The sequence below is a fragment of the Oenanthe melanoleuca genome, chromosome 8, assembly GCF_029582105.1.
Source record: "Oenanthe melanoleuca isolate GR-GAL-2019-014 chromosome 8, OMel1.0, whole genome shotgun sequence".
NCBI lineage: Eukaryota > Metazoa > Chordata > Aves > Passeriformes > Muscicapidae > Oenanthe > Oenanthe melanoleuca.
Window position 1 is genome coordinate 1,924,252 of NC_079342.1, and position 14,442 is coordinate 1,938,693.

The 14,442-nt window shown below is 55.6% G+C and overlaps 1 protein-coding gene across 1 annotated transcript; it reads right to left on the minus strand.

Annotated features, from left to right (window-relative positions):
• Positions 1-6,251: 6,251 nt before the first annotated feature.
• Positions 6,252-8,033, minus strand: FOXD3 (forkhead box D3). Its single transcript, XM_056497482.1, has one exon. The coding sequence runs from the start codon at positions 7,934-7,936 to the stop codon at positions 6,734-6,736; it is 1,203 nt and encodes a 400-aa protein (XP_056353457.1). The 5' UTR covers positions 7,937-8,033; the 3' UTR covers positions 6,252-6,733.
• Positions 8,034-14,442: the final 6,409 nt, after the last annotated feature.

Here is a 14,442-nt window from a genome sequence, read left to right on the forward strand (position 1 = left end):
GCTGCTACAAACAGCAAATGTGGTCAAGAGATGTCTGATCACTTAGAATAGAAACATTAAAGTAAACAGAGATTACTGGAAAACAAAATTACTTATAATTTTTTTCGGATTATTTTTTAAATATATAAGCACTATAAATATAATATAGTGTAACACCAGAAATTGCTTTTCTTCCTTGATGTATTTCCAATTCAGGATACTGATTTCCTCTATCCCAACCATTTTTGAGTGAAAACCCTCTTACACCTGTCATAATTTCAGCCACTTGTGGTGTTGCCTCATGAGGGATGGTGTGAAGGGACTGAAAGCTGTCTTAAACAGATAAAGGTAAAAATCACACCTGTGACAATCTGCTGGTTTGCCAAGTGTTTGGAGCCATAATCCTGTAGGAAACGGCAGATTATGACCATCGAATTTTACACAGTTTGCCTAATCTGATATACTCAATAATTTATATTCATACTAGGTAAAGTGTGTCTATATCAGGATTTTGACAGGATGTCTGGAAATGACAAGTCTGTAAAATAACGACAATCCTACAAATTCATCAATTACAAACTAACTTGGAGTTACACCTCCTGAACCCACAGCGGCTGGAGCTGCTTTATGGCACGGAAACACGGCGATGCAAAGTGAATTCCCAGCCTAAACCAGGGGAGATTCCTATTTCAGTACCACTCTACTCTCCCCCTTCAGGATTTTCCATGCCCGGAATTTCCCAATCAGCAAGGCCAGGGAGCGCTGAAAACTCAGTTACCTCCGAGTCCCTGCGCACAAAAAAAAAAAAAAAAAAAAAAAAAAAAAAAAAAAAAGATTAGTTTTTGGATTTTTTCCTTGGAGATTATTCCTAATTCTGTGCTGGAGCTGGGATGGGCGAGCAGGAGCCCACGGCCGCACATTCAAGTGCATTATTTCAATTAGCCGAGAGCTCTTTGTTGCAAGGTGAAATCATTCACTCCCCGGGCAAGCTTTTTTATTGAATGCTTTCTAAATACTCGCATCGGGCGCGTCGCCTGGAATTGAGTCTCTGTCACTTGTGTTTCTGCGGTGACTTTGACCAGATCAATGACTGGAAAAGGCATTCAGGACACATTGATACCGCGGGGTAGGAGGCGAGCGGGGTTTGGTGCTCGGGAGTAAAGAGAAGCCGATAATGAGCAGATAAACAGCTTTTCTTAACCCTTGGCGTTCTCGGGAGGCTTCGGAGCTCCGCTGCCTCCTCTCCTCCACCCCGGCTCTACGCCTTGATGGCAGCCGAGCTGTGGCAAGGCAAAAATCTGGCGGGTATTCCATAAATTTGGAGTGAAATGCGGCCAGAATAATGCGAAAGTCTTTCCTAAGGCGGGCGAGGGGGGAAGAGCCTGCGGCCATAAAAAGTTCCAGCTCATCCCGGATTTCGTTTCTGAGCGGAGCCGTGGTGCCGGAGCGAGCGGGGGAACAAACTCTGGAGGCGTTTACAATTGCAGATTCCCAATGTGCACATTCCCAGATTATCCCGATTTTTACTCCCAGGATATCGCCCGGGCGCTACCAACCCCGGTCTGAGCCCGCAGGAGCCTCCGCTTTTTCACATCCTCCTTTGCCGAGCAAAACCTATCAGAAACCACTACCTGAGCCCGCAGGGAGATGGATTTATTTTTATTTTCTCCCATGAAATATTGGCACTTAATAAAGTAATTACAAATTGTTGAGGATTTGGGGTTTTCTCTTGAATCCCTGCGATTCTCTGGGCGCTGGAGGACACGGAGTTTTCTTCCTCCAGCCCGAGGATGCTCCGAGTTCTCGGTAAAGCAGAGCTGGACATTCCATCCTTTCCTGGAAAGGAGAGGTTGGGCTGTTTTCGTGTGTCCCGGCTTTTCCCATTTCGCTGAACCTCAAGAAAACCGAGATTTTATCGCACCTGGAATCCAAGGACTCTCCCTCTCACATTTTGCCGTCTTAATAAAGTCGCGCTGTTCCTGCTTCCTCAGCTTGCTTACCAAATCCCAGATTAATAAAGTTTACTTAGTTATTTAAATAGATTAAATGTCACATTTTAAATAGAAGGGGAAGGTTCTACCTTCCTGACCTATTTTTCATTTCTGATTTAGAAAAAGGCAAGATTAGCATGGATATTGCATTTTCAAGGACCTCGCCACTATTAAATAGACTGTTAAGTGCATTTTATGGCTGAAGAGTCTGTTCCCAGTTCAGTCTGGAAGACGTGCTAAGTTCATCTCTACCTGCTACATTGAACATTCACTGACTAAAATACTTGCTGTGGATGTAATACCTATGCTCTGTATCTTTTAAGTACATAACGCTTGATGTTTTAGGGCTGGTAACACGTATTTCAATATAAACCCCCGGAATTGAAGTGTTGCCTGTCAACAAAACTGCATGGCGAGTGTTTGCCCAGTGCGGCGATGCCCGGCTCGGGGAGGAGGTGGCGAGGAAGGTTCTGGGGATGGATGACACGGATGCTCCGGGCTGCGGGCGGAGGTTGAAGCGATTCAGTCGCCGCCCCGGGGGATGCCCGAGCTGCCCGGACTGTCCGCAGAGTAACTGCCCAGAGCGCGGAGCTCGCACTGATTCCTCAGTCGCTGCCTTTTAACACCAATAAAATGCCCCGGGAATGGCCAGGCTGTTTTTCCGCTGCCCCAGAGCAGGAGGGGACAGGCCCCGAGCGCACCTCGGACATGAGGGAGAGAGCACAAAACTGCCCGAGGTGCTCCGAGAGCCAAAATCCCGTCGAATTCCCCCATCCCCGGGGAACTGCCCCCTGACCCGCACCCGCCTGGGGGAGGGAATATCCTCTCTTCCCCTAAAGCAATCCTTGCTGGCTCTCTCCCGGAATGGGAAAACCCCGAGCACCCGCGAAAATAAGGATTGGCTCATCCCAAAGCGAAACATTTGCGCTCCCTCCTTTGTGTCCGACCCCGGGCCGGCTCGGGCGGTGCGGGTTAAATCCCCCGTACCGCCGGTGCTGATCCGAGCCCCGAACCCCCGAGGAAGCCGGAGCCATCCTCAAACGCTGCCCATGTCCCAAAGGGGGCTGATGTCGCCAGTGGATGATTTCCTGCGGCCACCGAGAAGGAAAGGTCTCCGCTGGACATCGCTCCCCGGCCCCCCCGGAGCTTTCCCGGCGCTGTCCCCTCCGCTAAACCTGGCCTCAGTTCTGTCCTCCCGCAGCTCCGGAGCGGGGTCTGCGATCGCTACCCCCCTCCGGGACGCTGCTGGGGCTCGGCTGGGGGCAGGCGGGGGGATACCCCGAAAGCTGGGGCTGCTTCCTGAGATAAAAACACACGCGCGATAAATACGCGTTTATAAATAAGCGCAAAAGGATTTTTCCTGCCTTTTCCAACGCTCGCCGCAGCCTTTCAACACCCATTAGCCCTAAACTTTCAGCCCCGCTCTGTGCCCAGGAGAAACCGGTGATGCTATAAATAGGAGCCGATAGCACGGAGAGGGGGGAAAAGGGGGCGCAACTCCCGCAGAGGGTTCCCCGGGAACCCCGCATCAGCCGAGGAAATGGCCCTGATGAGCCCCATCTCGTCCCTTTTCCAACCAGCGTGATGGTTTAGAGGATTAGGGCCAGATCCTATCGCCAGATCCTGTTATAAATTCCTTCCCCCGGCGGAGGGAGCGGCGGGGCCGTAATTGGAATAAATAAGGAGCGGGGTCGTGGAGGGTGCAGGGGGTGGTGGTTCTGGGTAAACTCTCGGGGCTGCGGGAGGGTCATTTTCCCGGTGTTTCGGATCTAGTTACTTCCAACACACCCCAGGGACCGACGTGACACGACTTACACTAATGGGCATCTGTCACCGGCCGTGTCAAGTTTTGCCATATGCGGCGGACAAGTTTGTGGAAGGGAAAACAAGGGAAAGAACAAGGGAAAGAGTTTCTGTTGTCTGGCTGTGGCCCGTGACTGAGGGAACTTCGCCGGGATATGCTGTTCTCGGCTGTCCCGGCCCGGCTGCAAACTCTCCCCTATTTGGGGACCGAATTTGACACCCCCTGGACCCCCGATCCCCGCCGATAGCTTTGCGGGACCCGCCGGAACGCTGCAAGAGCGCGCCCGGGTCGGTGTCGTCCCGGGAGGCTGCGGGCACGGGGGGTGCCCCCGAATTGCTCCCGGATTCCAGGGGTCCCCCGGCCCCGGGAGCGTTCCCGGCTCCGGAGGCGCTCCCGACCCCGCGGGCCGTGAGCGTGATGCCGGTCCCCGCGGATGCTCCGAGGGTGTTCCCTGATCCGGGGATGCTCTCGGTCCTGGGGATGCTCCCGGCCCCGGGGGGCGCGCCCGTTCCCCGCGGGTGCAGCGGGAGCTGCCGCGCCCCCCGCAGGCCCCGGTGCGCCACTGCAGCCCCGCGGCCACCGGGAGCCCCCGCCCGCCCGCACGGCCCCGCAGCCGCTCCGGGCCCCGCAGAGCCCCGCAGCCCGCGGCTCCCGCGGGGAGCTGGCGGCAGGATGGGGGGCTCATCCCGGGGTTCTTCCCGAGCCCCGCGCTTTCCCGGTGCTGCCCGGCCCCGGGAGCCGCCGCCGCCCCTTCCCCGGGAAAGGCTTCTCCTGCCGGCCGCTGTTCTCGGGGATGGAGGGGAAAGCAAGGCAGAGAAAGAGAGGCCCGAGGTTACGGAGGGAGAAGCGGTTCCCGGAGGGAGGCAGCGGGCAGGAAAGTTGCCGGTGCCGCCGCCGCCGGCGCGCAGATGCCGAGCCGAGGCATTGCTGCTATGTGGGGAAATATGAGCGAGTAATTTTATAAGTAACAAAGGCTGGGGAATGGAATGAGCCCCTGTTATCCGGTGTCCTCTGGAAGCCCTGGATCAGCAGCTTCTTGAGCCTCGCAGCGACTCCGGGCAGAGGCTCCTTTCTTTTTTCCCAGGGGATCGGCTAAATATAGCAACCCCCTCGATCGCACGAATCACCCACCATTTGCTGTTTGTGTAAAACCGATTAGCGAGACACAACTGTGAAACAGCTCGTTCCTCCGACACCGCCACGCACCGCCGCATTCCGCTCCGCGGGGTTCCGCGGGGCCGTGGGTGCCCGTGGAGGGCCCCGCGTGTCCCCGCTCCCTCCAGGTTCTCCCTGTCCCCGGCAGATGATTAGCGAGTCCTTATTTATAAAGTTCAAACGATCTCATCACCGGGGCTGCTCGGGTTTATTTTGGTCTATGTATGCGGAGGTATAAATATTTACTTAGGAAGAAATAATATTTACTGCTTACCAGGAAAGCAAGGACACTTTTATTTATATATTTATTTTAAATCCACGGCTGCCACAGGGTTGTCGGAGGGGAAATAAGCGCCTGGTTCAGCTCCTCCCGCAGCCGAGCCTGCCGCATCCCGCATCCCGCCTGCATTTTATGCCGCCGATTTTCCTAACAAAGACAACGAATTATTTGAGCGGAAAAGCAAAATCCACGACGGTTTTCCAAGGTGACAAAAATTCAAGTTTGTAAGAGGGAGGTAATAAAGCACCGAACACTGTCAGTGCACGGGAGACGCCGAGAACTCACCAGGCTCAACCTCCCGACGCGCCGCTTTAAATATTATAACGCTACACATTAATTGTTTTTTTTTTTTTTTTTTTCATTTTGACTGTCTCTTTACTTTAGCCCCAAAATACATATATATATGTATGTATGTATGTATGTATATAATTTTCAAATTTTTTCAGCTGCCATTAAAGCTGAATTACTGGGAATTAACCGGGAAAGGCCGATCCCTTCCCGCGGGAAGAACCGCTGCTTTCAACCTGATTATTTCCCTGATCTAAATGAAAGATCCGCGCTTGGACATCCAACGGACACGGCCTGAATATATACATATATTTTTTCTCTTCTAAAATAAATAGTAAGCATGAATTAAATCACCCAACGTGTTTTATTTAAAATTATTTATGTTTTAATTAGCCCCGACCGCAAACCCAAAAAAGCGTACCTATTCCGGCCGGGAATGCCGCAGAGCCGGGATGTAGCGCCGAAAACACGCCGAGAAAAATTAATATATTTAGGGAAACATCATATTTCGGGAGTCATTTTCGGGAGTCTCGGATCTGCCGGGGAAAGGTTGGATTTGGAAGGAATCGGGGTGATGCCGGCCGCGCACCGGAGCCGAGCGCTTCCCGAACCGGGCGGAGGGACCGTGGAAAACGCGCCCGCACCGCGGAACCCAAAGCTCGGCTGTACCCGAGAACCGTCTCCAGCCTCCGCGGCCGCGCAGCCCGTCCTGCGGGTGGGGGTCACAAAGACACCGCTCACACAGAGACGGGCAGAGCATTTTAAAAATTTATTTACAAAGTTGTGTACAACACGAAGGGATAACATTTAGAATACATATATTCATTCATATATAAACAGACTTCTATAATAGAATGACAGCGTTTTTCCTCCTTTTTTTTCTCTCTCCAAAATTCTCTCTTTTTTTTTTTTTCCTGTTCGTTCGTTTAATATTTAAAATTTCCCCCGCTTATTTCTTTTTTATACATTTTTTTTTTCCTCGTTTGTTCGTTTATTTCAAATAAAACCGCTCGGAGCGCCGGAACCTTCAAAAAAAGTGAAAGTTCGCAGCTCCTAATCGCGACCGTCATTTTCGCCTCTTTAGAAAAATAAAAACCCCGAAAGCAACGTCAGTGATTTTTGATACAAATATGTACAAGCGGCGGCGGCCGGTGCCCGCTGCTGCTCCGAGCCCCGGCGGCCGCGGAGCCCCGAGGGGGCGACCGGAGCTCCCCGGGGAGCAGCTACAGCCCGGGGCTACTGCGCCGGCCACTTGGCCTGCACGGCTGCAGCGGGGGCTGCGGGCTGCAGGAACTGCCCCGCGATGATGTTGGTAGGCACGCTGAGGATGGGGGCGATGGCCGCCGTGGTCCTGGCCAGCGCCAGCGGCTGGTGGGCCATGAGAGCCGACTGCACGGTGACCGGCGGCCGCAGGAAAGTCTGTGCGCTGGCGGCCGAGCTGGCGGCGGGGACGCCGATGATGTTCTCGATGCTGAAGGACGGGCGGCTGCTGGGCTCCGACTTGACGATGGAGCCGGCGGCGCCCAGGCTGTTGAGCTGCAGCTGGAGGCTGGGGCTGAGCTGGGAGTTGAAGGCTTTGCGGCTGAGCTCGCTGGACGGCAGCAGCGGCACGGCGGGCGGCAGCATGGGCCCCACCGGGGGGATGTAGGGGTACTGCAGCGCGGCCGCCGCCGCCGCGGGGTGCGTGTAGGCGCCGGGGTGCAGCCCGTAGGGGCGGCCGTAGGGTCCGGCCAGGCCGTAGGCGCCGAAGCCCTGCATCATGAGCGCCGTCTGGTCCCGCAGGTGCTCCTGCTGGTGCCGCTTGAAGCGCTTCCTGCGGCGGAGGAAGCTGCCGTTGTCGAACATGTCCTCGGACTGCGGGTCCAGCGTCCAGTAGTTGCCCTTGCCCGGGTTGCCGGGCTCCCGGGGGATTTTGACGAAGCAGTCGTTGAGGGAGAGGTTGTGGCGGATGCTGTTCTGCCAGGCGGGGAACTTCTCCCGGTAGTAGGGGAAGCGGTTGCTGATGAACTCGCAGATGCCGCTGAGCGTCAGCTTCTTCTGCGGGCTCTGCAGGATGGCCATGGTGATGAGGGCGATGTACGAGTAGGGCGGCTTCACCAGGCTGCTCTTGGGCTTGCTCTGCCCCGCTGCCCCGCCGCCGCCGCTCGCCCCCTCCTCGCCGCCCCCCTTGCCGCCCTCGGCCGCGCCGCCGGGGGCCGTCCCGGCCGGGCTCCCGCTGCCGCTGCTGCCGCTCTCCGCGCCCGCCTCCGCGGGCAGCGCCAGCTCCGCCGCCTCGTCCAGCGGCAGGCGCGGCAGGGCGGCGGGGCTGCCGGCCTCGCCATCGCTGTCCTTGCCCGGCCCGTCGTCGCCCTCGCCCACCACGTCGATATCCACATCCTCGGCCGCCGGGACGGCGGGGCCGGACATGTCGCTGGCGCTGCCGCCGCCCGACAGGGTCATCCCCGCTCGGCGGACGGGGCGCGGCGGCGGCGGAGGGGCCTCCCGCCCGCACCGGGCTCCCCCCGCGCCCCGCTCCCGCCGCTGCTCCGACCGGCCCCGGGGGCTACACCCGAGCGGCCCGGCTGCGCCCCGCGGCGCCGTCCCCGCGGGGCATGGGGCGGCTTCTCTCCCGTCCGCGGGGCTGCGCTGGCCGCCCGGTCACCTCCCGCCGCCGGGCATCGGGGCTCAGGATCCCGCCCGCCGCGATGCGCGCCCGAGGGCGCCGCGCATGGGGCCGCTCCGCGGGCCGCCGCCGCTCCACCGCTCCGCTCCGCGGCCGCGCCGCGCACCGCTGCGCCGCCCTCCGCGCCGGCTTGCTTGTTTGCTTTTTTTTGGTGTGATTTTTTTTTTCCTCTTCCCTCTTTCTTCCTCTGGTCCGGCTTTTTTTTTTTTGGGCCGCTGTTTTTTCCCCCCCTCGGCGGAGGGAGGGGACGGAGCTGCCGGCGGCCGGGCGGGGCGGGGGCAGGAGGCCGGGGGTCGCGGGGCCTCGCTCGCCACTTTGGCAGCGCGGCGGTCCCGACTGCCTGATAGATTACTTTCCCGTTAAAGATATACTCGGAGGCGGCTCCACGTGACCGCCTGACGTCAGGCGCCCCGCTGTGAAGTCATGCAAAACTCGAGTTGTTTCATGGACTGTCAACAAAGACCGGCGGCGGCTCCGCTCCGCCCGCCCCGACGGGGCCCGACGGCCCCGGCACCGTCCGGCCCCCGCGGAAATGTCGCCGCACCGGGGCTCGCCGCTGCCGCTCCCGCTGCGCCCAGCCCGGAGCCGCCGCTCTCGGGGCGCTCGGCAGCCCAGGCTCAGCGGATGCGCAGCCGCAAGACCGCTTAAAAGCACCAAGTTTGGGCTTTGAAACCATTTTTCCGTGGGTTTCTTTTTTTTTAATTTTTTTTTCTAGCTGCAGCAGCACCAGCTGGGAACGGAAGATCAGAGTATAGCTATTGATTAATCTATTAGGTTAGTTGCAGGGAGAAATAAAAAAAGACGTAAAATAACAAAGGGAAACTATAAATAAAGAACCTTTTAGCCGGTTACTTTTTTTCTTTTTTTTTTTTTTCCCTCATATTTTTTCTCTGTTTTTTTTTTTTTTTTGTTTTGTTTTTTTTTTTTTTTTTTGTTTTTTTTTTTTTTTTGTTTTTTTTTGTTTTTTGGTTTTTTTTGTTTTTTTGTTTTTTTTTGTTTTTTTCCTTTCCAGAGGTGTTAACGACTTAATCATTGCAGGCTTTAGCATATGAAAAAGTAGGAAATGAGGGAGTGTGTGTGAATGTGAGGACCGTATTGCCGCGGCCCCAGGTAAGCCCCGGCCCGGGGAAAGGCGCCCGGCGGGGCGGGAGGGGGCCCGGCCGCCCCCGGTGCGGAACCCCGCCTGGTTCCCGGGGTTTGGCTTTTTAACCCGTCCCGCCGCTCTGGTACCTCCCGCACGTGTTGTCCGATTTCGGTAAATACAATTAAATTAGGAAAATGCCCCAGGAGCCAACGATTTCCTATGAGCGGCGCTGGTTTAGGGAAAGCAATTCCCCTCCTTCCTCCAAAATCCATCGGGGCTCGGGCGGGTCTCTGTCCCGGCCTCTCGCAGAGCCTCTGCCGGGATGGGGGAACCTTCCGCGGGGCGCGGAGCCGCTTTCCCCCCGCGCTCCGTTTTTCCGCGTGTCCCGCAGGATCTCCGCGGCCCGTGACCTCCGCACCCGCGCAGCGCCGCTGCCACCGAGTCACCGACCCACACTCTCGCACTCGTGACATCGCTTTATGTGTCACCCTGCGCACCCCTAAGGCTCTCCCAGGGAAAAAAAAAAAAAAAAAATGGAGGAAAAACCCCAACACCGCAGCCCCTTGTTCCATTTGTTGCGCTTTTCTTCGGCACAATAAAAGTCAAATTAATTGATTCGTACTATTAATTACGGTGCTTAGCGTGAAAAGAAACGTTTCCCCTCGATTAGGGCTCCATTGTGCTAGCGCCGTGTTCCATCAGGGCTGCCGGCTGAGCGGGCGGCCCCGCTCCGCGCCCCTCCGCGCCCCTCCGCGGGCGCTGCTGCGGCTCCCAGGCCTTCACCTGCCCAAGTCTAGGGCAGCATTTAGAAGCCCATCCCTCTGGAAAGTATTAAGGAGCCTTACTGGGTAGAAAAAAAGCTTTTCTAAAAATCAGGAAAGTTTCCCCCAAATAACCTGTGAGCCCCCGAACCCATGGAAGTTCAGGGGCTGCGTCCTGCAAAGCGATGAAACAATTAAAGCAGCTCCTGTGGAGGTGGAAACCCACAATAATGGCACGGCCAGAAATAGAAAGTGGGCGCCCATATAGACAGATAGATTTAGCAACAGGAGAAAAACAAACTGTATCGTCCGGATCGATACGGAGTCAAATAGAGACACGGCAACGGGAAAAGGGAGGATGGAATAAGTTATGATAGAGAGGGAGAAATTAATTACAACTCAATTTAATTCTAATATGGGAAAGCAAGATCCTGGCTGCGAAGCGAGTTAAAAATAAATCCGGAGGTTGAGCCTCGGGGGCGGGGGGGATTGTGGAGGAAAGAAAAGACAGGGCTGGGGCAATTTCTGCTTCTGTAATCGTTTTAAAGGAAGGAGAAACCAAAGGTGTCCCCTTTCAGCTCCTTAAGCCTATTACTTTCACTAATGAGTTATATAAATCGTTGACCTGACCTGGATTAAACCAGCATTGTCGTTCGGTACGAACGTGCGGGGGTAAAGGGGCTCGCAGGGAAGGGGCTGCGGGTGAGAAATCCCTGTAAAATAAACACATCCAAAGGAGGGGACACGACAGGGACACACAGACATCCCCCGACGGCTGGGATCGGGGTCGGGGCCGAAACAAGGCGAGCGGCGGGGCCTGGACCCCCCTTCAGCCGGATTTTTCGCTGAAGATGTAGATTATTAAATATATATAATTTCCCCCTCTATTTTTAGGCCTCTATCTGCACGTGTTTGGTTTATTTTTTGTTCTTTATTTCTTTCTTCTTTATCCTTTTTTTAAAAAAATTGTAATATATCGCCAGTAAACCCGGCAGACCTCAGTGTAAAACGAAATTGGTGATGTTTCCAAAACGGTTTCGGATTTATTTGTATTGGAAATATATAAACATCCATTCTGTAAAAGGCAACATGTTTAATTAACGATGAGAGAGCAGTTAGGGGCAGAAAGCTAGTAAAATTGTGTGATAAATTTATGGCATTGTTAGCGTGCTTTTAATTATGGCTATTATGTTAATTATTTCACATTAGCATGGAGTTATCAGCAGCATGTCAGATTTAATCAAAACGAGCCTTTCTCTCGAAAACTGTGCTTTTCATTCTCCGCGAGGAGAACGGGGGGTCCCGAGCCGAAGCCGCTTCCCCCCCTTCTTTATTTATTTAAAAATAAATAAATGAAGGCTTTAAAAAAGAGACTTCCCAGTGAAAAGAGTGGCTGGACGTGATCCGGGCTGGTGCAGGCGGCAGATCCCTTTAGGCTACAGCGAGCAGCGCAGGGAGGCTGAGGAGAGAAGCGACGCTCTTGTTTTTTAGGAATTCACCATTTTCACCCCCTCCGGAGAAGGCATTTTATCATTTTGGATCATTCTGTCAAACAATATGATGTTGCTCATTTTTATCTGTCCCGTTTTACAAAGCCCCCGTTCACACTGCTGGCCAGGACAACGCGCCTCGGTACAAAAGAATAAAAGAGACAAGCCGGGAGGATACGGGATCGCTGCGCGGATCAAAAAGGAGGAAAGAGGAGGAGGTGTGTGCGAGTGTGAGTGTGTGAGTGAGTGTGTGAGTGTGTGAGTGTGTGCGCGGTGGGGCTCGCAGCGGCCCGGGGCCGGCTCCGTGCCCGGCTCTGCCCCGCAGCTCCGCGGCCGCGGTTCCCGCACACGCTCCGCAGCCCCCGGAGCCACCCCCGCTCCCCCGGGGAGGCGACCCATCGCTTCCCCAAAGGCTTTCGGAGCTTCCGTGCAGAAATAAAAAGAATTAAACATAGAGAAATGCAAAGAAAAAAAAAAATAAAAAACCAGCGGTGTGCGGCGGCGAGGCGAGCGGCGGAGTTTTTGGGGGGCTCCGTCCGGCCCCCGCCGCGCCCGCGGGGAGCCGCGGCCACCGCTCCGCGCAGCCCCGCGCAGCCCGCCCGGCTCTGCCCGAGCCCCCTCCTCCGGCCGGCCCCTCTCCCCCTTCCCCACGGGAGCGGGGGGCTGCGACCACGGCAGCTGCTGGCTTATTTTTAGAGCATTTCCATTCCTCCGGTTAATTTTAGATCGATCCATTATTTAGCCCCAGTTCGCCTTTAGGGAAACCCAAGCTGGGGGCGGCCGGCGCTCCGCGGCCGCGGGACTTTCCCCCGTGCGAGGGGAGGCAACTTTGGGGATCCCCGCTCCCACCCTCGGCGCTGCTGCAGGGACCGGGGTCGGCGCCCCGCGGATCCTGCGCCTCCCCCGGCTGGCCCCGCGCTGTTTGCGCGCTGCTTCTCCCCGCTGAGATTGGGTGCTCGGGTTTTCCACGTTGTGCAGCCTTTTTCCCTTTTGGGAGACACCCCCAAATACACACCCTCCCCGAGCGGGACAGGGGTGCCGGGGCTGCTCCGCGGGCTGGGCCCCGCTCCCCGCCCGGCCCTGGGGACCGCGGGAGGGCGGGGGGAGGCACGGACCCCCCGTCCTGCCCCTCGGTGTGTGTGCGGTTCATACGCGGGGATTTGTGTGCCCCCCCGGGCAGCCCCCGCCGTCGGGGCCGGGGAGCGGCTCAGCTCAGCCCCGCACCGCGTCCATCCTCCCTCCGCCCCTGCAGCTTCTCCCTGCTCCGCATCTAAACACCAGCTGAGCGCCGAGTTTGTGCAGAGCAGCGGATCTCCTTCAATTTGGGGTTGGTTTTCCTGAAGGTGCGTCCTGGTGCTGGTCATTGCCTCCGCTGTGCCTTCCCTCCCCCGGGAGCTGGCAGGGTGCAGGTGGAGGAGTGCCCAGCGGTGCTGGCTCAGCTCGGCTCGGCTCGGACACAGGCAGGAAAACATCCCGGGGAGCTGGCAAAACCAAGCAGTGCTCAGGTGTCCCAAGGTATCCTCTTGGGATCCACAAAATAAAATCAAAAGGGTCAGAAGAGTGGAGCCTAGTACAGGTTAGAGATTTAGGTACTTTACAAAGCAAGGAGAGAGCAAAATTAATCAAATAACTTAAAATACAGAATTATTATTAGGCAAATGAGGCTGTGTGAGCAGAGGAGCCCTGCTGCCTTTTGGGCAAGAGATCTGCAAAATTAGCTAAGACCTGATTTGAAAAACAAAAAACAAAAAACACCCAAACATTTGGCAGTCGTTCAATCAAAATTCGTTTGTTCTTCAGATTCTCGTTTTGCAAATCCCAGCTTAAAACAAATGGATATTTATTCCCAATTTTGGCTGCAAGCACCTGCACCCACTCTGCAGTCCCACGCAGCCCTGGCATCCAGCAGTGCTGATTCCTGGAAAGGCCCTGCTCATGTTTCCAACCATCTCCAAAAAATGGCTAAAGCTCATCCGCTAAACACCTTGTCACATCTCTGCCCCTGGAGGAGGCTCCTGTACGGTGAGGCATAATAAATACACAGGAGCAAAAATCAGAGGGAAAAAAAAAATCTTTTAAGTTTGATTTATTTGAGTTCCTGGAGGGAAGGGATGGGTGGGAAGGGGTGACCCTGGCCGGGGTGCTGCGGGGGGAGGCACAGAGCAGCCCCCAGCCCTGCTCCATGCACAGCAGCAATATTGGGGTGAGACACAGACATCCCCAGCTCATCCCCCAGGGAATGGCTGGTCTGGAAAGGGATGTGCTTAGCCTACTCCTTCAAAACCTGGGGATTCTTCCATTTATGCATGGAGAGGGCACTCTGGAGAGAAGATTTTATGTGAAAATGAGGAAATTTTAGGTGAAAATGCCCCCTATTTGTCCGAACAAATCAACACTACCGAGTATTTTATCCATCATGTCTGTGTGACCCAAGGGACGGTGCAAGTGGTGCCGTTTTGGCAGCAAATACGGGGACACGCCCTCAGAAGGGGGGAATGGAACACAAAAAGAAGGGACACGACTCAAAAGAAGGATCCACAGAGAGGCAGCAGTGGCAGCTCCTTCCACGCCTCTGTCCCTGAGTGTTTTTACAGAGACTTCGCAGGTAGGCAGGAGGTGTGAGGGACACTCGGCAGGGCTGTTCTCTCAGTTATTGCCCTGGCCAGCCAGATGCTAATGAGGACTCTGAGAGGGTTTCCAGGGCTGTGAGGAAATCCCTTTGCTGAAAACGGGGAGCTCTCCACGGGCTGGCCCAGTGCTGGCAGCGTGAAGCAAACTCTTAACTCACAGTGAGATTCCCCACATCGTGGGGCTGATTGCACTTTATGCCAGGACATTGATGGGAGCCAGCTCCCCCTCCACCTGCTCTCCTGCTTCCCAGGGCTTCATTTGTTTGTTTTTGGCAGGATAGTTTTGTGAGCCTCTCCTCTGGCTCCTGTACAACACCC

Coding starts and splice junctions, on each gene's coding strand:
- FOXD3 (XM_056497482.1), bottom strand. CDS start 7,936: ATGACCCTGTCGGGCGGCGGCAGCGCCAGCGACATGTCCGGCCCCGCC.